The sequence below is a fragment of the Ailuropoda melanoleuca genome, chromosome 7, assembly GCF_002007445.2.
Source record: "Ailuropoda melanoleuca isolate Jingjing chromosome 7, ASM200744v2, whole genome shotgun sequence".
Lineage (NCBI taxonomy): Eukaryota > Metazoa > Chordata > Mammalia > Carnivora > Ursidae > Ailuropoda > Ailuropoda melanoleuca.
Window position 1 is genome coordinate 65,766,225 of NC_048224.1, and position 24,634 is coordinate 65,790,858.

The 24,634-nt window shown below is 42.4% G+C and overlaps 1 protein-coding gene across 8 annotated transcripts in view; it reads right to left on the bottom strand.

The window, feature by feature from the left end:
* The window catches only part of SPATA13 (spermatogenesis associated 13), a 328,178-nt gene that overhangs the window by 67,165 nt on the left and 236,379 nt on the right, over positions 1-24,634 (bottom strand). For all 8 annotated transcript variants that reach the window (XM_034664992.1, XM_034664989.1, XM_034664988.1 and 5 more), the window contains one exon: positions 11,396-13,117. In XM_034664992.1, coding sequence (XP_034520883.1) covers positions 11,396-13,117 — 1,722 coding nt within the window. The remainder of the gene's footprint in view (positions 1-11,395; positions 13,118-24,634) is intronic.

Here is a 24,634-nt window from a genome sequence, read left to right on the forward strand (position 1 = left end):
CCCCCCCTGCAGCGCCTCATCTAGAAGAAATGCCACGCTATGGACCTGGAGTCACACCAGCCCTACTATCCGAGGTGCCTTTCTTCAAGCCTGTGTCAGAAAGTAAACTACAAAAGACATGGTCAGAAAAGGGACTGAATTCCCTTTGTTGAGCTGCTGAGCCCATCCTAAGTAGTCACAAAAAAACCCACCTAAAAAAATCTAGAGGAAAGACTCTGATTTGGGCAAGACCAACTGTGGCAGGAAGAGGCCCCAGCTCAGTGGAAAGAAGGCTAGTCATGGAGTCAAAAGAGAAAACAGAATGGAAATTCATCAAAGGCCTGTGATACCAGCATTTACCGATCCCATCTCATTTCAGTAAAACACCCTCAGCAGTAGATACTTACACTTCTGTTTTACAGATAAGAAAGATGATGAGATTCCACCAAAGATAAGGAAACCAGCAAATGGTGAGAACTTAGGTCTACGTGCCAGCTGCCAAGCCCATGGCGTTTCTGGGCCTTCCTCCCCATTCTGAGGCCTGGCTCTGGATAGGTGCCACTCAGCGGCTGTGTGACTCTGAAAGGAGGGTCCTGTGACCTTTCCAAGCCTTAGTTTCCCCATCTTTTAAAACAAATACAACAATGCTGGCCTATTTCACGGGGCGGCTGTGAGAATCAAATGCAACAATGTTATGTGAAGGACTTCCATTAGCTGCAAAAGCGTCATATAAATGCAACAGGTTACTACCAATACCTGTATTTTTGTTTTTCATTTTATTTTTCTGATACATTTATTTTTAAGAGATAATTACATTTTTAGAGTTCCAAATGAGTAAGTAAAATTCCTGTTTCCAGCAGTGGTTGGAGCAATCGTTATACTGATACTCAACACATTTTTTTTAGATTTTTTAAAAAAAATTTTTAAGTAATCTCTACATGGGACTTGAACGCATGACTCTGAGATCAAAAATCACATGCTCCACTGACTGACCCAGCCAGGCGCCCCTTTTCCACATATTTTGGACCAAATTCTTTATTCCACCATTTCCTGATTAAAAGTTTAATTGTCACTATTTTGCCAAAAGGGATTTTTGTTTGTAGTCTGTAAAAATTCAGACCCAAATGATAATGGAGTTCAACGAGAAAAACAGGAATACAGGCTACCTTTAACTTTTTCAGGAATAACTCTCCTTCCTAAATAGAGAGTTAACTGGGGTAGATCTGGAAGAGAAACACACAAACCTAAAAAACGGGCACTTAACAGCCACAAGAGCCTAGACACTTAACACCTAGAGCCTCGGCCTGGAGAACGGATCTCAAACCTCAGTGCGGCAAAAGTAATTGCCTGGGTAGCCTGCCAAAGTCCAGATTACTGGATCTGGACTCTAGAGATTTCAATTCCGTAGCTCCAGGGGGCGCTCAAGGACCTACACCATTAGCTTGCATCCTGGGTGTGATCTTCATTCCAAACTTTGAAAAACTCTGGCTAGAAGATCAGAAGTAATTTGCAAAGTTTAACTGCTCTGTACTGAAGTATCTGACCAAAGGCAACAATTTTATTGATAACAAAGATTATGATTATGATGAAGCCAACATTTATTGAATTTCATTTAATCCTGGTAGATACTATTGCCTCCATTTTTAAAGAAACTGAGGCTTAAGTAGGTCAAAGACATACAGCTGGTTAGTAGGGAAACTAGGATTTGAACTCAGGCAGCCCTACTACAAAGCCCACCTATTTTATACCACAGAGCTTCTCCACCACTCAGAAATGTTGGCATTGGTGGCGAGCAACCACATCGGTGCTAGTTTCCTAGGAATTTACCATCTGTGACTGTTCTTTCCTCTCCAACCCACCTGAGCCCCCCCCACCCCCACCCCAGCTTTACTACTAACATTTTAAATGAACGCAACATACCAAATTGTCATTCTGTCCCTGGACTGGCAGCCGTAGGAGAAACATAGATAACATTCAGTTTATATAGCAACGTGTGGCAATTTGTAGTTATGCCCTTTTGCCAATTCAACCTACAGTACTCCTTCCAATTGCCATGGCAATGGTGTATCACATGAACGTGTCACCAAGCCAACTGGAAAGTGATTCCCAACCTTGGATGCTCTTTAATCTTAATTATTATAGGGGAGCTGAAGATGAGAAAAATGAACCAGGAGAAAAACAGATACACTGGCATCTTAATCATCGAGCTAAAATTTCCCCCTAAAAATACAAACGCTACTTTTCTGCATTTTATTACTGTTGTACGGTCTTACTATGCCTTTGTCATCCACAAATTAAAGCAAAGCACCAAATAAGAGTAAATATTAAAACCCTTGGGGGCGCCTGGGTGGCGCAGTCGTTAAGCATCTGCCTTCGGCTCAGGGCGTGATCCCAGCGTTCTGGGATCAAGCCCCACATCAGGCTCTTCTGCTGGGAGCCTGCTTCTTCCTCTCCCACTCCCCCTGCTTTTGTTCCCTCTCTCCCTGGCTGTCTCTGTCAAATAAATAAATAAAATCTTAAAAATAAATAAATAAATAAATAAATAAATAAATAAATAAAACCCTGACAGACACACTATAATATTGGTTTGTATCATTTAAGTATTTCATGTACTTTAGAAAGCTTAACATGTGCAGCATTAATATATCTCATATTATTATTATGATTATTAATTATTGATTATAATTAATTGATCATAATTATGATACATTACCATCATTTATACCTGATTACATATTGTTATTATGGTAACTATAAAAACTAGGTTCCTGCTCATATATATAGGTACGTAATTCTGTCTCCCTCTTCCCCCCTTTTATTTTTTTTACATTTTTAAAAAGATTTTTATTTATTTGAGAGAGAGAGAAAGAGAGCATGAGCGGAGGGAGAGGCAGAGGGAGAGGGAGAAGCAGATTCCCTGCTGAGCACAGAGCCTGACGTGGGGCTCGATCCCAGTGAAATCAGGACCTGAGCCAAAATCAAGAGACAGCTGCTTAACTGACTGAGCCACCCAGGCACCCCTCCCCCCGCGTCTCATTTTTAATAGGAAAATCCTACTTGATGATATTTCAGGAGGGAAAAAACTGTTCTAGAAATGAGCCACTTTAAAGTTCAAGGATGACATGATTACATGTACATCACACTATTCTTTAGCTTTTACATTTTTAGAAAAAAATTTTATAAGTGGTTTTTTAAATGTATAAAGTTCAGTAGCCTGTCAAATATTAAGCACCCATTCAGAAATACATTGAAACATACCACTGCAAAAGATATACCTGTTTATGTCATGACAATCATGAATCGTTTTTAGGGCAGTGGAAACTTCTTTTAAAAAGACAAAAAATGCTGACTTGATTCTTAAAATAAAAAGCTACTTTAGGAGCGCCAGGGTGGCTCAGTCGGTTAGGTGTCCAATTCGTTTTTTTTTTTTTTTAAGATTTTATTTATTTGACAGAGAGGGCAAGAAAGCACAAGCAAGGGAAGCAGTAGAGGGGGAGGGAGAAGCAGGCTCCCCGCTGAGCAGGGAGCCCAATGCAGGGCTCAATCCCAGGACCCTGGGATCATGACCTGAGCCGAAGGCAGATGCTTAACCAACTTAGCCACCCAGGCGCCTCAAGTGTCCAACTCCTGATTTCCATTCAGGTCATGATCTCAGGGTCATGAGATCAAGCCTTGTGTTGGGGCTCAAAGCAGAGTCTGCTTGAGATTCTCTCTCCCTCTGCCCCTCCCCTGGCTCACGTTCTCTCTCTCTCTAAAGAAATAAAATCTTTTTTTTTTAAAGCTTTCACATTTTGGCTCATGACCTGCACTTTATGACTTAATAATATTTCTCTTTTTTTAAAGATTTTATTTATTTATTTATTTATTTATTTATTTGAGAGCACAGGCATTGCATGCATGGGGGGAGGGCAGAAGGAGAGGGAGAAGCAGACACCCCTCACTGAGCAGGGAGCCTATCTCGGGGCTCGATCCCAGGACCCTGAGATCACGACCTGAGCAGAAAGCAGATGCTTAACAGACTGAGCCACCCAGGCACCCCTGACTTAATATTTCTGCAAGAGACCTTTTTCTCTTTAGTTCTTCTCCTGCAAAAGGAAAACTAAACAAACAGAAAACACCTTAGGAGAAATTAAACATAAGCTAGCACAAGCATGACTAACAGAAAGCATATTAATTCTCTTTATAATATCCCATGTGGGGTGCTGCTGAACAAATACCCACCCCAGGGTTGCTAATACTTAGGGAATATACTGATGGTATAGCAGATATCCTTGTAACAAATGTTAACTTCATTAGAAAAGTATTTTTAAAAGCACACATACTTTCAATTCTTTCCAACTGTAATTGCAATCTCTGTGATTCAAGTCCTAGGACTTCTCTGTCAGAGAACATTGAGAATCCAATGGGGTATGGAAACTTATATTCTCTGTAAGTAAAAACTGTGGACCGTTCAACAAATGAAGGTGGGATAACTGGATGTCCATATACAAAAACAAACAAAAAAGAACCTAGACCTTTACCTCACATTATACACAAAAATTAACTAAAAATGGAGCATATGCCATTTAAGAAACAAAACAAATGAGCAAAGGGGAAAAAAGAGAGAGAGAGAGGCAAATCAAAAACAGACTCTTAACTATAGAGAACAGACTGATGGTTACCAGAGGGGAGGTGGGTGGGGGGTGGGTGACACAGATGAAGGGGACCAAGAATAGACTTACCATGATGAGCACTGAGTAACGTATAGAATTGCTGAATCAGTACACTGCACACCTGAAACTAATATAACACCGTAAGTTAACTATTCTAGAATTAAAACAAAAAACATAATTTTAAAAAAAGGAGCATAGACCTAAATGTAAGAGCTAAAACTAACATTCCCAGAAGATAGGAGAAAATCTTGGTGATTTTTGTCAATACAGAGATTTTTGCTCTTCAAAAGACCAATCAAGAAAATAAAAAGACAACCCAGAGATTGTGAGAAAACATTTGCAAGTCATATATCTGATAAAGGACTTGTATCTAGAGTGTATAAAGAAATTCCACTGCTCAATAAAAGTAAAAAGGCAGTGAAAGTATGAGCAGAGGATCTGAATAGACACCTCACCAAATAAGGATAAATGAAGGGCTAATAAATGAGATGGTCAACAGCACTAATCATTAGGGAAATGCTACTTAAAATCAAAGTGAGATACCACTACATATCCACTTGAAGGGCCAGAATCCAGAACAGTGATGATGCCAAGTCCTAGCAAGGATGCAGAGAAGCTGGTACCCTAATACATTGATGGTGGGAACTTAAAATGGGACAACTGTTTTAGACAACAGTGTGGCAGTTCCTCAAATGGTTAAACATAGAATCACATATGACCCAGAACTCACCTCCTACTTATCTACCCAAGAGAATGGAAACATATGTCCACACAAGACTTGTACATAAATATTCATAGCAGCATTATTCATAACAGCCCTAGAGTGCGAACAACTCAAATGCCTAACAACTGATGAATGGATAAACAAAATGTGGGATAGCCATACAACTGATTATTACTCAGCCTTAGAAAAGAAATGAAGTGAGGGATGGCTGGGTAGCTCAGTTGGTTAAGCATGTGCCTTCTGCTCAGTTCATGATCCCAGGGTCCTTGTTTGATTATTGATTCCAACACAAGAGTATCCTTCCGATTGCCCCATCGTCTTTGACTTCACTCTCCCCCAAAACATTCAAATGCTAATTAAAAATATAAACTGTGAAATCATTTTGAAGTGTAACCTCTCCTCTCTGTTTCCATGGTTTTAGTACAGATCTCATCACCTCTGCACTAGACTATTGAGGAATGCTCTCTCCCAGGACTGCCACCATCCCAATCCTCTCTCTGTAGCTGTCCTCTTCTGTGGTCCCTGGTAAACACCTCTCTGGCTTTCTCCTGCCTGCAGGGTAAAGTCCAAGCTCCAAGTAAGGCCCTTCTTAACTCTGTACAGACCTATCTTTCCAATCTTATCTCCCACTTCTCCACCCGTCCACCCCGTACAAAAGTTATAGTGAGCAACGTGCAGTTCCCTTAGTACCACAGATTAGCATCTTCGTGGACACTTACTATATGCAAAGCTCAGCGCTGAGTTCTCTACCCGCATCACCTCATTTTATCTTCACAACAACCCCATGTGATAGGCAGCTACTCTAGCTACTCCCAGTTTGCAGGGGAGGAAAGTAAGGCTTAGGTAACTGCTCTGGCTGACTCTCCCTACGTCTACAGTGCCTCCTTCCTCCCCCCTGCTCTTCCAGTTGGCCTGGAAGGCCCTGCCACTCCACCTCAACTGCTGCCCCTGCATCCCCCAACCTGATCTTCAAGAGTCCTCCCCCAGCTATGCAACTCTTTACCCAGGGCTAATAATTTGGTGCTTTCACGGTACTTTGTACGTTTCTCACTGGAAACACTTAACCATGCTACATCGTAATTATTTGCATACATTCCAAACTACCAATTAGAATGTGAAGCTATAAGAACAAGAATAGCTTTTTTTCTTCAACTTTTTCTTTTCCTTATATCTGGCATATATATCAGGTAGGTCAACACTGAATGACAAGATACATTAGTCTTTATAATGCGTTGTTTCATTCACTCCTTTTCCTTCCCTCCTTATGTATTCTACTTTGATCCCCACATTTTAGAGCCTTATTACCTCTGAGCTCTCTCCAGCAATGAATTCCTGATAGTTTTCCCCCAGTCACCTTTCTTCACCATTCTCCTCTTTACCAATGATAGATTAACTTCCCCCAAAACACGGTTCTGAGCTTGGCTCTTCCCCTATTCAAAAATGTCTTTGACTCCACGGTCTTTACCAAGTAATATATAGATTCTTTACTCTAAATTCAAGAATGTCCATGATCTGGGCTTAATGATTTCATCTTAACTTGGATCATTCCCCAACACCAAACCAAATTGTGTTACTTCCTATTCTCACAAATCGCATAAAATCTCTGTATATCTAACCACTGAAACTATATGTAGACGTCTCATCTTCTTCAAATCAGATTCCTTCCTTGATTTGATACATGGATAAAAACCACAACTCTTCTGAAATCCCACAGCATATGGTTTTACCTCTTTTGTGGGATTAAATCTATTCTGCATAGTTCTAATATGATTTAGATACATCTTAGCTCATTTATAATGTCCTTGACATCCTTACAGAGCTACATCTAATTTGAGTGTCTTATACCTGATAGGTGCTCAACAAATTTGCTTTGGTGCAATACCGAATGAACATATAAATTTGAGGTCATGCTGAAACCTAACTCTCATGCTTAAAAAAATAATAACAATGTGAAGTCAAACTAACTGCTTGAAGATCTTCACAATCCTCCCTAAGACTATAACACAGTCAAAAAAAAAAAAAAAAAAACACTTGGAAAAATCTATCTTAATTGGCCCATGTTTCAAGAAGTCAGGTCAACCTAAGATGGAAAAATCATCTAAGTGGATAGTAATCATCACACAGTGACAGCCAGTGTTAAGCACCAGGCTAAGTGCTTAACAGGCATAAATCCCCTGGTTCCTATAAGCATCCAAGGCAGAGGAAGCTACCCCACATTCTATCCTGGAGAGGACTGAGGCCAGGAAATGCTCAGCAGCTCACTCAATGGTGGGTATCTTCGGAATGGCAGAGCCATTCCAACCAAACTGAAAAAAAAAAGAAATCTACTGAAAGTCTAAAGCTCCCTCTCAAGGAGTTACAATGGATTTTCATCATTTAAAAGAGTTCCAGGGGCGCCTGAGTGGCACAGCGGTTGGGCATCTGCCTTCGGCTCAGGGCGTGATCCCGGCGTTATGGGATCGAGCCCCACATCAGGCTCTTCAGCTATGAGCCTGCTTCTTCCTCTCCCACTCCCCCTGCTTGTGTTCCCTCTCTCTCTGGCTGCCTCTATCTCTGTCGAATAAATAAATAAAATCTTTAAAAAAAAAAATAAAAATAAAAATAAAAATAAAAGAGTTCCAGTGCACCTGGGTGTCTCAGTTCAGTGTCCAACTCCAGATTTCAACTCAGGTCATGATCTTGGGGTCATGGGATTGAGCCCCGAGGGGGCTCCGCACCCAGTGGGGAGTCTGCTTGAGATTCTCTCTCTCCTCTCCCTCTGCCCCTCCACCAACTGGTGTGTGCATGTGCACACCTGCGTGCTCTTGCTCTCTAAAACAAAAATACAATCTTTAAAAATAAATAAATAGGGGCACCTGGGTGGCTCAGTCAGTTAAGCATCTGCCTTCGGCTCAGATCATGATCCCAGGGTTATGGGATCGAGCTCCACATTGGGCTCCCTGCTCAGTGGGGAGCCTGCCCCTCCCTCCCTCTCTGCCACTCCCCCTGCTTGTGCTCTCTCTCAAATAAATAAATAAAATCTTTAAAAATAAATAAATAAATATAAAATAAAATAAAAGAGCTTCATCTATGGGATATTTCAACACTACCACAAATATCTGAATCTATACTGCATGACTAAGGACAGGGTCCCTTTCCTAGTGAACTAATTAAGCCAATGGAGCAATTTTGTGACTTGGCAGGAAAACCAGCAAGAATACTCTAAATTCGTGTGCCTATCCCTATATCAGGGGACAGGGACTACTTTCCATAGTATAATTACTAAATTGCATTTTTAAACTAAACAATTTTGGAGTCCTTCAACTGATCATTATTCTTACAAAGAAACTTACCACTAGGTGGCAGAAGTATAAAGTTAACGAAGTGATTTTTCTATAGTGCTTCACAAAGGAAGAGCCTCTGGACATTTTCCCACCCTTTTTCCCAAGTAATACAAAATCCTGTTAAACTGTTAATAGTTTTTCAAAGATTATTTTGTTACTTTGAGAGTGGCACGTTATACATAAATGGTTCTAAATTTAAAAATTATTCTCCCTTATTGAAAACTGCATTATAATATTTATTTTAAATATCACAATATATACAGATTTCAACCTATTTTACATTCAACAGTAACCATAACTTCAGTTAGCTCTAAACATAGAAGTAGAACCATACTACCAATGAATTAAGTAAAAAATAACACACTGTACATTAAAATATATTGTGTAATTTAATTTTGTGTAATGCTACATAAGATAGACAAAAACTGCTTTTTAAATCATAAAGGATAGAGTTCCTGCATTTTGTAAGGTGTTTTTGTTTATTTGTTTCATTATGCTTGTACTTTGTTTCTAAATGTCAAAATAAAAGAAGGTTTAAGGTATTTTACTATATATATATATATATATATATATATATATATATATATACTTCTCTGCAAGTAACACTGAAGATTACCAATACGTAAAATGAAAATTGGGCAAAATCATCATTATATTTTTCTTTATGACATTTACTTTAAAAGCACAAGAGGAAGCTTGATATGCTTGATAAGAATTTTAAGGAAATAAATGGAACTTCAAAATGTGATAAACATCTTGAGGCAAATTTGCAGAATTATCTATACACACATGTGCACTCCTGATGACTTGTGCCCTGCTTTCTATCTTTGGCGATCCCCTGTGGGTAGAAATTAAATTATAGATGATTAAATTATATATAACTACATGTAATTAAATTATACTTAGCAAATTATATGGGTAAAACTATATAATGATCAAAATAATTTTGAAAAGTTAGAAACTATCTCTTGCATATGTTCAATTAATATGTACTCAGGAAGAAAATATTTTAATGATGATTTTTCACTAATTTTTTTTAAAGATTTTATTTATTTATTCGACAGAGATAGAGACAGCCAGCGAGAGAGGGAACACAAGCAGGCGGAGTGGGAGAGGAAGAAGCAGGCTCATAGCGGAGGAGCCTGACATGGGGCTCGATCCCATAACGCCGGGATCACGCCCTGAGCCGAAGGCAGACGCTTAACTGCTGTGCCACCCAGGCGCCCCTCACTAATTTTATTAAGCAGAAAATAAAATCTCATATAAAGAACCTCTAGACCTATGCAAATCTTTATTTTGGAGCAGGGGGCTGGTGGTTCTAAACCATCAGTGGGGCAGGTTGGGTGTTTGGTAGAAGGAATTATGCTTCATCTTATCCAGGGAAGGAGTAGAAGCCCAGCCTGCTTCAGGCTTTGGCCAATTACATAAAGCAGAGCTAACAAAATTGGAACTCCTTCCCAAGGCTGGCAATGAGTCCAGTGTCCTTACAACTGTTCCACAAGGCTTCTGTGGAAATACGCAAACGAGCAAATAGTCATCAATATACGAGAGCTCTGGGAGACATGCTGGCCCTGAGGTCTCCATACAAACTTACATCTAAAAAAAGTGAGGCAGCCTCAGTCCTCTGGCTGCCCAAGAACACTTCAGGTTAATTTAGATCTGAAAGTAATCTGCATTAGGTTTTCTAATTTCAAAGACTCAACTGTAAAGCTAAGGTCAAAACAGACAGTCCAGAGGCTATCCTGGCTTCCAAGTTTGCAAGAGCTGCTGTGTGATCATTCATCTACAGGCATTAAAACAAAATCAAGGTCCTCTCCAGGGATCAGTGGAAAGGAACAGTTGCTAGGGGATTATTTTCTATGGCAAGCACCAATTTATACCTGCAAAATAGTCTAGAAATGTACGTGAAGAATAATTTGCAATACATACACATGAATGCATTTCCTCATCTTTCAGCTCTGTAATGTACTGAATGCATTTAGAAATAAGTGAAAATTATACAGTAAGGTAAAGTTGTCTGGATGCTTGACAGGATATGAAAAGAACATTGCTCCTGTAGACTTGACAGTTATTAGTTGATCTGATTCATGAGATGCTTATGTTCTACTCTAAAAATAAGTACAATAACCATCATAAAAATTTCTTTGAACCATCATCACTCAGGGGTTGATAGGTATCAAACTGCACGTTTCTAATTCATTCCTAGAAAATAAAAGATTTAGAACATATAATGGTGTCTTAATATAATGGTGTAGTCTGTTGGAAAGCATACAGAAACAATTTAAAATATAGAGAAGAAAGCTATGGGTAATAAAAAAAAATGTTTCAAAAAACAAAATTTTGAGAGCCCCTATTAGCTTCATAGAGTGGAAGAGAGGTCTCTATCAACTTCCCCCTCCCCCCAGACTCTAGCATGTGGTTGGTCCTCCCCAAATATCTTTTGTATGAATGGTGTGGCAAGTGCCATCTCAAGGAATTTGGTATAGTAGCAATTCATTTCAAAAGAGATAAAGATGACAACAACTTGACAGGAATCGCGATGGCAGTCCAATTAGCACAGGGCCACCTATCTCTCTGGCAGGTGAAGGAAAGAGGGTAAATGCCAGCAGAAACACCCCAGTGTATAGGCAACTTCCAGGAGAGATGAAAGGCTGGTGCTGTGACAGGCACGCTTTACGCAGCAGGTTACCTCCAAGAGGTCCCTGCTCTGCCCTTACCTCCTCCTTCCTTTCTTCTGGACCCGACGCCAGGTGGGGGCTCAGCTGAGGGTGGGTGCTGGCGCTGTCCTCACTGCCTCTGTCACTTGCGGCTTGCACAGAATCCCGGGAGGTCACAGGCCCCTCTGCCCTTTCTTCACTGTCCACTGAACTCAGGGACAGCGCACTGAGACTGCTGGGACACGTGGCATTTCCTGCGCCTGGGCTCTGAGGGCTAGGGGGCTTGGGTGTGGTAGGCCTTGGGGGGGTGAGCGGCTGCTCAGGTTCGAATGTAAACTGGCCGCCAGCTTGGCGTTCATCCGAGTCCTGGACAACCGGACTCGATGAGGCGCTGCCAGCGCAAGGACGGGCACTTTCAGCCGCCCAGGGGCCTGAGGCTTCCAGAGGAAAGACGGCCGTGTCCACGTCCACCTGGTGGCTCGGAGCCCCAGCGGAGCCGCACCCCGAGCCTGCGTGCGCGCCTGCGCACCTCCTCCACTCACGCTCGGCGTTGGCAGACACGCGGCGGGAGTAGGCGTCGTGCAGCCTGCTGTGCACCTGCAGCCGCTGGCTCGCCTCGCCCGGCGAGGGCGCCCCGCTCCTGGGGCTCTCTCTCCTCCAGGCCGCGTCCGTGGCGCTGCTCACAAACCTCAGGACTCTGTCAAAGTCCTTGGCCCGCAGTGGGCTCTTCCAGCGTTTCGTCCTCCTCTCGGACCCACCGAACTTTTCCGAGTCGGCAGATGAACTGCTTAGTGTCCGCCGGGGCGCGGGCTTTTCGTGCGCCCCCTTGAGGTCCGTGAGATTTGAGGTGGACTTCCGTTTGAAGGAGCTCTTCTTCAGAAAGTTCAAGTTATCTGTGCTCTTGCTTTTCCTGTAGATGATGCTGTTGTTCTCAGAGTCCTTCACTAGGATCTCACACACGGTGGGCTCCTGGGTGACAGGGGCCAGCGGCCGGACGTGGTTCTGGGTCCCTTGAAGCTTCTCGCAATCCAGGAGGCTGATGCGGCCCAGGCCATAGGCGCGGCGGATGCTGCGGGACCGATGGGTGCTCCTCTGGAAGGCGTCGTCGGCCTCTTCAGGGTCGGAGCAGTCCGACGCGCCCCCTGGCCCTGCCTTCGGGGCGTCGCTTGCTGGTCCCGAGGAGGGGCACCCGCTGGTTTGCATTCCGATTGCAGCGCCGTTCGGGATGGGTTTCCCTGGGTCACGTTCGGGGGCGTCTTCCTTTGCCTCATCTGAGCCCTCTCGGTTCTGAATTCCTTGAAGGACGGAGGACTTCAATTTTTTGAAAGATCCCATTTTCCGAAAGGAGGCCAGAGCATTCCAGGTGGAGGAGTTTCCCATCAGGACCATGGAGCGGGGCCTCTCGGGGTTGTCGCTGGTCCTCTTCCTGCTCACGGAGAAGAGGCGCATGAGCTTGGCCGGGCTGAGTCTGGCCTCCTGGGCTTCCGCCTCCCCGCAGTAGCTGCTGCTGCATCCTCCATTCTGACATGCTGGGTAAGTCACCATTTTGGAGTCTTTGGGATCCGAGACAGAACATGGGATTGCGGCAAGTCGCCCATGGCCATTCTGAGCTGTTGTCATGTTCTCGGGGCTGGGAGCCCGTGGCCACAGGGCAGCGGGGTTCAAACCCACATGCACATACGTGTCCACAGGCCCCAGATGCAGACCTTCATCTCCGAGGTTGCTGCCAGACTGGCTTTGACACCTGCTGTGCACATCGGGCTCCTCACTGGTGGCCACTGCCTGCAGCAGAAAACAAAGCAGGGATTTCATTATTTTCCCCACAGAAGAACCTCCATAAACAGTGGCTTGTTATTTTAAGAATTCTGAATACAAAAGAAGCACCCTCATGACAGGGCTGATCAGTTCAAAGCTATTTTAAATTAAAATTTTACCTTTCCTAATTCATTTCACAAGGAACTAAAGGGAAGATTGTAAATATACATTCCTTAAAAAAAATGATTATGGGTTGTGCATCCATGTAAAGGTAAATTCTCGAATCCAGTGAAAGTTGTTTAAGTAAAACTTTTGAAAAATTGCTGGAATGCAAAGGTCAAGGCATCATTCAACCCTAGGTCTTTTATTTATTTGAAATAGAAGAAATTTTTAATTAGCAAATAAAAAAAGACACCAACAACTATTTCAAAATGAGTCACAGTGAAATAACAAACTATATTAAATTTAACACAGCTAACAGGCAGATTGAGTGCTTAAAATATGCAAGAATGAATGCAAGGAGCTGTAGCAGAGACCAAGATCTCTCAGCTGCCTACAGTCTACAAAATACCTGAAACTCTACTGAGAGACGAAGTGCTACAAGGACACATGAGTGGAAGGGACAAACTCAAGTTACATGAGGTCTGGCTTTGTGAAGGAAACCACATTAGTGAGGGGCCTCTCTCAACAGGATTCCTACTGGCTGGGGAATGGAGAGGGATAAGGATAATACTTAAATATTACAAATTCAGACACAAAAATTCAAATAAAACAAATGTTGCGCCTAAGGACTACCACTCACTAAGTGTTTATTACTACGTGTCAGGTCCCTGTGCTAATAAGTGTTTTAAAAATGACATGCCACTGAGTACTCATACAAACCTGCAAGATCAATAATTTTCATTTTACGGATAATCAAATGGACACTTGGGCGGGGGGTGCTGGGGGTTTCTGCAATTCTCCCTTCCAAAGCTTATGCTCGTCTCCACTACTTCAAACTAATGAACAAAGAGAGAGGCAAAGCTGGGATATGAACCCCGGTTGTGTGACACCAAGTTCAGTGCCTTATGACATAACCCCAACTCAAGTCAAATCCCAGATGCCCTTATGCCAGTCAAGGCCATTATTCCAAAAGCAATACTAAAAGCAGAAGAGGAAAAGAAAGAGAAGGTTGTATAAAAACCTTAAGGTTAGGTCCCAATTTAGCTTAGTCCTCTCAAGTGCAGAAGAAAATGTGACCTCATGCAAAAAGGTCTCATCTGAATCTACTCTGCAAATTCTGATAGGTTCATTTTTATTTGCTGCTATACCATGCCCCCTGAGGAATTCACAGGGAGTCACAGTCAAAGGGCTGATTCCATCTGGGATCAGGGACGCTACATAGACCCCTGGAGCCTTTCTGATGTCCACTTACCCAATTCCATTACTCAGAAACCTAATGGGACTACCACATGCCCTCCGCAGCTTAATGTCTTCATGGAGAAATTAGGGAGCCTCAAGAGCTGTGGGTTGCATTTGAATGAGCCACAGAAGCAGAAACTTGAATCATCTCAGCATTGAGGCTGTAAGTAAATCTATAACCAGTTGCAAAATTAGTCTAACACTGAGTACCACCTGTCTACCCTCACCTACTCTGGGAGGGACAGGGGACTGTGGTTGTTTCAACTTCTCACAATTTGAAATGAAGCAGACAGTTTATGCATACATCAAGTCCAGTTACCGGCACTGACTGATGGGATATTATGTAATAATAATGGCCTTGTTATGACTTGCATTGCATACAAAGGAGCAGATCTAACTCTTCTCTTGTCATCTGGCTGGCTGGAGACAACTTACAGACACCGCAACTAGGGGGCGTGATGAGACCGTTTATAACCAAGGATGAAAGCGTGTCAGGCAGCCCCTGAGGTCTCAAGGGGGTGCTGGCAGTACTCGATTTTAACGTTGGGTAGTTTGAGAATGTTCTATAACAGGCATGGGGGCAGGCCTAGGTTTTAAACTCAGTACTGTCACATGAATCTTGAGTAAAGTCATTTCAGTGATCTGTGCTCCAGTGCCATCTATAAAAGAATAGATGCCAACATTTATGTATATGGTATATCAACCAACCAATTCATTCATGAGCCTGTTAGGTAAAAGGAACTGTGTAGGCCCCATAATAAACTCAAAAGAGTGACAAGGTGATAAACTGTTCTAGATGGGAACCTGGCATGAGCAAAGGAAGATCCAGGAACCTAAATTTGATCGGGAAGCAGTAAACTTGGGTGACCAGTTGGCCCAGGGGGTGAGGTATTTACAGGATATGGGACTCTCAGGGCTGAAACCTGAGAAGTTCTTGGCAGACTGGGATGACTGGTCACCCTACATTAAGTAGAACAATACAGTTGGAAGGATGGCTCAGTGTCATGTGGTAGTAGAAATTAAGATGAAGACAGGTTTAGAAAAGAGCACATCCCTTTAGTCTAACACTTTGAGACTGCCCACAGGTGTCATCCTCTTTGGGAATACCTTCCTGATCTTCCAAAATTAATGAGACCCCTTACTCTGTGGGTTACGGGAATCTCACAAAATTGCTTTACCAAGACATATTTATAATGATCGGTTTACAGGGCTGCCTTCAGAACAAGACTGTGAACTCTTTGAGAGTAAGAACGGTATGCAACACTTAATTAATCTTGATGTAAAACTGTATCAATTATCCTGCCTTGTCAATGTCTGTACCAATGTAACAATTCATCATATATCATATTTTTCCAACGTGAAGATGTTTAAATTTTTACAACACTAAAAAGTCTAAGTATTTACTAAAACTTAAGTTTTAAGATACTGATCTAGGAAAATACACACAAATCTGATTTCCGATTGGGGCAACGTGCTTTTTTAAAAGTGCAGTGACTTACTATTTCGTTCATGTAGCTGAACAATGTGATTGCTGTGTGCTGCTTGGAATGAAACTGAAAATCACGGAAAAAGGCTTTTCCTGGAATTTCCGAGAAACATACCAAGTAGCATTATTTAGAACTAATACTTTGACCTCTATTAACTAACAAGGGTTGCGATTCAATCAGTGGTTTTGTAGCAAGTCTTGTAAATTGTGGGAGCTCTGCCAGAGAGATTTATGAAGAGAACTACAAGGAAGAATTTTAGATGGGAATATTGTGAAATCCATTGTCTACCAGCTGGATTCCGGGGTGTATGAACTTTAGAATAGAACATTTCTTTTCACTCAGAATGAGAATTCTCTGAAAACAACTATGACCAGTAATTTTTAAATAAGAATTTATAATACTTGAATTTGAAATTCAGAAATACATATCAGGTTAAATGTACACACAAGGGGGTTTTTGTAATCTGTTCATGTAAATTTTAGAAAATGTGGAGGAAAATATATTGGACTATATTGTAAAATATATTGAAATCTCAAAGCATTAATCTTTGAATCACAGCACTATGGAATATTGCCTTAGGGAACATCTAACCCCTGTTTGTAAAGATTAGGGCCCTGGGTCCCCCCCAGTGGGTCTCAGAGACACACTCATTGTCAAGCCACCACGGATGAAAGCAGCAGTGGGACTGGGAATCAGAAGGACCAGGTTTGGGCCCCAGCACAGCCACATACTGGGCCAAAACCTGTTGGTCATCCTAGACCTCTTCCTTTCCTTCCAGATCTCATTGGTCACCAAGTCAAAGAGATTCTTCTCCAGATCTCAACAATCCGTGCTCAGTGCAGCTGCCACGGCCTTATTTCCAGTCTTTAGCGCCTTCCACCTGGACACCTGCATTAGCCTCCTGAAAAATATCCTGTCACCTCCAAGCCGGCCAGTGCCCTTCCCCGAAATTGCCAGTGGAGTTGTGCCACTTCATCTAGTGAAACTGGCTGCCGCCTCTGAACCTTGAGAAGATGTCAGATCTCAGCCAAGCACACAATACCTCTCACTCTGGCCGTGCGGAATTATTTACAGGGAGGCTTTCTCATACTGCTATGCTTTGGATTATTTCCTTGTTTGCTCTCAGAGACTTCTTCCAGCCATTTTTGTCTCTCTGTATTGTAGGGAAGCACATTCCCAGGCTCCTCTGACAAAGGGCTTCTGGCCTAATAGGTCAATGGGAAGCACTGCTGGGAGATGATGGGTGTGGGAGAAGGCAGACCCCAGGGTACCTCTCTCTGTGTGTGCTACCGCAGGGGTGTCTTCCCCTATCCCTCCAGCCCACAGTGAGAGCATCTTCCCCCTATTATTGTTCATCTGAGTTCCTCACTCTCCCCTCTTCTGTTTCACGGCTGTGTAAAAACACAATCCCTATTTTAGATCCTCTTTGTTTGAAATACCTAGAGATGTTCCTCTTTTCCTGACTGATAAATATGTGCTTTGCTTAACTAACTTTCACTAATTCACATCAATTTTTCCCCAAGAGGAACCCTTTGTTCCTATCCAATGCAGATGTCCTTTCTCTGCGGGCTTTTTTATACATCGCTCCATTTTTAGCGTTTACCATACTGCTCTGTAATGCTGGTTTCATGGTCTCCTTTCTCTGCTACACTCTGAAAACGCTGAAAAGTTCTTTTAAGTCAGAAACCAGGTCTTATTTATCTCTGTATTATCAGCATTTAGTCAGTTACTGAATGAATGAATGAATGAATGAATGAATGAATGAATACCATTTCTTTCACAACATAACATGTGGAGCCAGATCATTCTTAGCCCTGAGGGCTGTCCTGTGCATTGTAGAGTGCTAGCAGCATTCCCAGCCACTGCCTCCAAATGATGCTATTAGGAAAAAGAAATAGAATGTGAGAGAAAGCTCTGAAAACCAGGAAGTGCTATCAATTAGTTTCAGAATGGTTTCTCAGAAACTACTGAAATTTATCACTTCCAATCATAAAACAGTGTTCTACGTACTGTTTGATGGTACTGATAAAACAATCTTTAAAATGGTAATATTGTTAGCAGCTACAGTTTCCTATGGTAGAAAGCTCAACTTAATGTTTATGTTCCATTACTTTAACGGTTGTATCTAATTTTGTAGATGTTTTTTATACTTCAGTGAAAAAGAAAATTTAATTTCATAGAAATGTAAATACTGACATGTTAATCATTATATTCACTTTTTAACTATCAATAGATATTTTAATAGGTAATCAAATTTATCTGAAGTTTACTAATTTGAATGCTCATATTACATAAATTATATATCTGAGTTAATATGGCAATGAGGAATTTTATAAACATTTCACAACACTCTTAAAATATTTTTAATATTAATGTTGAAATGTATATATTGATAACATATACTTCAATCTGTCTCAATATTAATTGGCAAAATTTGAATTAAAATGTCCAAAGAGAGTCCTAAAGTAACTGTGATTATTAGAAAAGTGATTTTCTTCTGTGAAATTACATTTTCTGTTTAAAATATAAAATGTTTCTTCTAAAAAATATGTCTTGGAAGTATGTAATGCAACCCATACTTTAATATTTTCCCTACTCTTAGTTCAAAGAAACTATCTTAACTTATTAAATGTAAAACAAAAGTGAGTTGGCATAAATATTAAGCTGGTACAGCTTTTTATAAATCTCTTTATCCAAGAAATTAAAGTTAAATGCATTCATACCTGGGCAGAGAGTAAGATTCTCTATTTCATACCACATATAATCATATTAACCTAAATCAGATATATATATTTTGTGTAATCTGAGTACCCAAATTATTAACTTCTATAATTTAAACCAAGATGACTGTGAAAAAAAAAACAGACACGTAGCTAAGACATTATGATAAATATTAATTTTAAAATATTTAACAACAATAAATGCTTTACTGCAATTATACAGAATTTTACTTTCAGCAAGTTACAGTTTAGGGATCAATAAAAAGAAAGTAGTATCTCTTTCTCATATGCTGAACTAGCCCATTTGATTCTCCCTCTTTCTCTTCCTGTCAGGCCTTTTTCTTCTATTATTCATTCCAATATCTTTCCCAGAGCCTTACTGAAATCAGACTCTGAGCAGAAGCTGGAAATTCTAGCACCCCACATTTTATGAGGTTATACTCTAAAGGTACAACAGACAGTCTGGTTCCCTCACAGACTCTGTCCATCAAACTATATTTAACTAATTATATGGCTACCACTGAATTTAACCATAATTTATAACATTTCCACAGGAAAATGTACCTAAGAGTCAACCGTGGGTTCTAGATCCAGGGAGGAAGCTCCCACAGTCCTTAATATAAGACACTCTCCCTCTCCTGTCCAACCCCAGCTGTACCTGTCTGTCAAAGGACGAAGGTCCCTTGCCCATGGATCTGGTATCCTTGGGTCTCTTCTGTTGAAGAACGGGGGGAGGAGGATGCGTTTAAAAAGCCAGAGCTCTGGCTTTATTTAAATACCCAATCACTTAAGTATTTAAAAATGGAAAGTGTATATAAAAAGGTAACTGTGGATGAGATTGAATCACTGTATCTTTAGGAATGGTGTCAATTTCATACAAGTGTGGGATTGTCTTGGCTTGCCTTATCTAGGTTACTAGGCTAAACCACATTCCTGTGGGTGAGATGGGGTTTCCCAATGGGGATAGGTGTTTGCTCTGTCAGTTCTGTGGGGCGGAAGGGGTGGAGAAAATGAGGATTTGCCAAGGCAGGTCTTAGACCAAAGAGAGGAAAGCCTTCCTTTGATCTCTGAAACTGGGGGTCAGGCAGGTCTAGCAAGACATGCTTGGGGTAGGTCTGGATCTGTGGGACAGCTGACATGGTCCCCTGCACTACACTGCCCTGCCATCCCCCCCACACTCCGCAGAGTCCCAGCCTCTGAACCTCCCCTTCCTCCGCTCCCACTTTAAACCTCAGAGCTGAAAGGCTTTGAACACTTTGGGAGAATCACTGCCAAATTAAAGGTCTGAAGAAAGCTTGCCTTGATTGCCTATAACTTGTGCCCTGTCCACCATCTTTCTCATGGTGAGTAAGACTGCAGCAGTAACCACCAAAGTTCATGGTTAGGACACCTAATGCCTGCAACCAACACCAAAACTGATGTCACCACAGAAACTGGACTTCCCTTGCACTTACTATTCTGAGCAAGAAAGTTTTCCAGATGGATGGCCCTAATCTTGAGGGCACTTTGAAGGTCACTGGAGCAAAAACAATGTTTCTGCTTGCTAGAGGCAGGTTTAGCAGAATGTGGAGCCAAGAGTCATCAGACTCACAGTCTAAAACACTAGGGGCAGGCTGCAGAGAAAACCCCCTCCAAGGCTCAACGCAGCTTATAAACACAGTGTTTTGGAAAACATAGTTACTAACTGCTTATAAGAGTGTGTCTTTGCATTGTATTTTCCCTGCCTTTTTTTTTTTTAAAGATTTTATTTATTTATTCGACAGAGACAGAGACAGCCAGCGAGAGAGGGAACACAAGCAGGGGGAGTGGGAGAGGAAGAAGCAGGCTCATAGCGGAAGAGCCTGATGTGGGGCTCGATCCCATAACGCCGGGATCACGCCCTGAGCCGAAGGCAGACGCTTAACCGCTGTGCCACCCAGGTGCCCCGCTGCCTTTTTTTTTCTGCTCAAGTTTTTTGTTTTTGTGTTTTGCATGAAATGTGTTTCTAGGCATAGAACCACAGCTTATAACACTGCATGTTGGGAAAACAAGTTCAACTTTCGACTCTGTTTCCATCCAGCAGCCAAACAGGTTTTAAGTTAGGGGTTGCCATAGCAGCCCATTCTGCCATCAGTAAGGATAGAGGTCCGGGAAACACTTTTTCCCTGCTCTGTTCAAGCAGTTATCCCATATTCTCATATTTGTTTTCCGCATTAAAGCATTGCCAAAATGCCTTCTACTCTCTAATTTAAATTGTCTTCTCCTAATTGAACTGACATTTGGATATTGTTTCCCTGTCAGCCTTTCACGCCTCTTGGCAGACATCCCTCTGGGCTCTGCGCTGGGTAGCAATGTGGGATGACACCACCGATGAACAAAGCCAGTGGCGACCAGGCGACTGTTCCTGAGCAGACCCACGACTTAAACCTCTGCCCTGGGACAGCACGGCCCACCCTGGCAGGAGCTGATCTGAGGCCACTTTGCTCGAGGAGGAGGCTATTCTGGTGACCCTGTCCTCGTGGGACATCATTCATACCTCTGGGGCATGAAGAAGTAATGCTGAGGACTTCAGACATTAGGCCGAACATAAAGAAAACTTCCTGCTGCTAATGGTAGAACCCTATTCTCACACTCTCCCATGGCTCGGAAAAGCAAACTGGCCTCAACTGCGAGGAAAGCCTCACAGAGGGACGGAGGAGCAGAACCCTAGCGAGGAAGATTTATGGTGGAGAAAAACGGCACACGGTTCTCAGGCTTTCACTGTTGCTGCCAATTTCTCTGCACATATTTGTCCTTCAAAGAGGGACTCACTGGCAACTCAGAGGGCTCCTAGTGGCTTCTTTAGCATTTGCCATACTTTCTCCACACAAAGATTTGTGGCCAGAAGTTTCCATGGGATCACATGACCTGCTCCCTCATCACTTGATTTATCTGTTTAGGGCACTGGCTGCGGGAAAGGGCACAGTTCTGGGGGCTCACTGATAGCAATCCTATGGATACAGCCTCGAGTGGTGACTGTGCTTACCATCTATTCTCCCCACTGATCCACTATGTCCTGAGGGGCCGTGAGTATAAGAGACGAACCATGCTAAATAGCCTTGTCTCTTAGAATCTTGACCCCCCCAAAAACAATCCCCCCCCCCGGAGACTTTCCTTTCCTTCCATTTGCAGTTCTGGCTGTCTTCCCAGTCAGGTCCACCCTGTCAGCCTGCGGGGCCTCGCAGCCCATCAACTTCACCTACGCCTCCGACGCTGTGCCTATGAGGAGACGTGGCCATCACTGTGGCCACACCACTCTTTCCTCAGCTTCGTTCACCTGACATGATGTTCTGGCTCTCACAAGCCAGATGCCTCTGGATGCCTAACAGAATGTAACAGGAGCAAGTATCAGACTCAGAAACACCCTGGCATCACATCCCACAGGCATGGCTCCTCCAACACAGAGCTTAATATGTTCTAAAATATGTCAGATGCTTGGCAGGGCCTGAAAGAAAGGAATACTATAGACTGTCTTTTGTAGAAAGTTAAACACCAGTTTAGTTTAGGTGCAAAAACAACAACAACAACCACCTTTCTTTAGAACAGGAAAGACTTAAGTATCTGGAACCTAAAACAAGGAAAGTGAAGTAACATGCAAGATGAGGCATAGGTTACCCTCTGAGTCCAGGCAAGTAGGAAAGGAAACAGACGTGCTTTCTGAGAGCAGTGGCAAAGAACCCAGGGACAACCAGCGGAGATCCAGGGAGCAGCCATCTCAGTAAGTCCACACCTCAAGGAGTTACAGCTGAAGGCAGGTTAGGTGAGAAAGGGCATCAAGCTGAGACTTGGAATTCTTGGGTTTGGGTTCTTTGCCTTTTACTATCTTTGGGATCCTGGGCCAGTCACATAGCATCCCGACCTCTAATTCCCAATGTGATCGTAACATTTCTTTGAGAATATTTCATAAGATGGTTCTGAGAAGCAAATGCATTATAAGCAGAATATTTCCACTGAAATATTAACTATGCTCATAGCACGACACCTTCCTTTGTAAAGCATACAATTTATAGTTGCAGGTTAGTATAAAAATGGTTAATAGGAAATAGAATTCCAGCTCGAAATTTCTAGATCAGAAAGTGAAATACTCTGTTAGGAATTCAATGGACTTATGCCTATTACATATGTATCTGGACTTAGGCAAAAGTAAGGGATCACATGCAGTCCATGGGGGTGCAGAAAAGGTACCCACATGTGCAAGTCACTGCTTCATGACCCACATATGGAAGCCTAGCCTGCTCCCTAGAGCCATCCTACCAATTCAAAGGTCATTGTCAGATGGATATATAAGGACCAGCCAAGGAATACCTAAATGTGGGTATTTTCCAAAGGATGCATCTGGAACCAAAATATATATTAAATTCCACTATTTCATTTTAAAATCAGTTCTACCTTTTCTCCATACACATACATAATATATGCCTTAGAACTCTCCCTTACCCTGACAGTGAGATATAAATAACAGAAGTCTCAAAATTTTGACAAGTAGTATTCTAAATGTCAATTTAGGAGTCAACTGTTCAGAATTTAAAACATAGTTTCCTGTAAGATTCACCCATAATCTGCCCAATCTCCCTTAACTCATAATGTAAACAATGTTTCCACTAGTAATATGACTACTATATTAATAACTGAATTATTAGTATATAAAACTAAATTAATAATAGCAATTAATAGAAAGAAGAAACTAATTTCTTTGGCTTAGGGGCTCAGATGGTAGAAGTGGAAACAGAAAAGGAAGAAGAATTTTGCCCTCAATACGAGAAAGGCCCTTGTGATATCTGGAAATAGGAACGTTCATCTTTGGCATCCTCTGACCTTCCTCTCTTTACACTCATCCTCTGTGAGCTACTCCCACCCTCACCCCCCAATCTGGGCATGTTGCATGACGTAAGAGGTGACTTCTGCCCCTTGGCCACCTTCCTCTGATTTCTCAGGCCGGGAATGTCCTTGATGCTGTGGAGACGAGGGCAAAGCCACACAGCCCAGCGCACGGAAGAAAACCTGCTGTCATGTCCTGGGCCGTAACTCGCTACCGCACTAAGGTCAGGCCCACTATGGAGTCAGCAACCCTACCGCCTGTAGGGTCACACCGCTTGTACTCGTGGCATCTCAACAGCCTGAGCTTGTCTTGTCTGAACATTGCTTCCCCAGTGGCAGTGATTTCAGGGTTCAGGGACAAGGAGTGGTACAGCTAAGCAGTTCCTTCTTAGGGAGAAGATTTGTGAGTCTAAGCCTGCCTCTCCACAGAACAAAGCCTGCCTTTCTTTTTTTCAAGATCTGGCAAGGTAGCTGTGCAAGTGTGTGCTTCAATGTGACCAATTTAACTATATTTGAATTTCATTTCAAAACAACCCTGCTTCACATCTCCTCCGCAAAAAAACAACCTGCCAAAGTCTGCTGGTTCGTTTCTTTTCTAATTATAATTTCAGAATTGTAAAGATACAGCAATCAACCCTATAGAGCCCAACAGTCTTACCTAGACCAGCTGCTCTGATGCAAGAGTCTGGCGGTTTGGCAACATCGGTGCCTCAGCTGCCTCTGGGGTGGTCACATACACAGCACACAGCCAAGTGCACGTAAGAACACCTGCAAAGTCCACTAAGCCTGCCATCACTGGAGCGAATGTAAATTAGAAAAGAACACTGATGGCCTCAATGTAAATGAAGTTCCTGTGGTTTGTTCTGGAACTGTCTTAACAAGAAAGAACCTCCTGTGAGGCTTCATTTGTTTGTTCATTCGTTCATTCACTCATTCATTCATTCAGTAAATGCTTCCTTGGTTCCTCCTGTCTGGCTGGTGTTGGGGGAGACACCAGGAGTAGAGTGGTGAACAGCACACCTCGTCTCAGCCACCACAGACCTTTCTCCAGCTGAGGAAAGATACACAGTTGACCCTTAAAGAGCACGCAGTTGAATGGC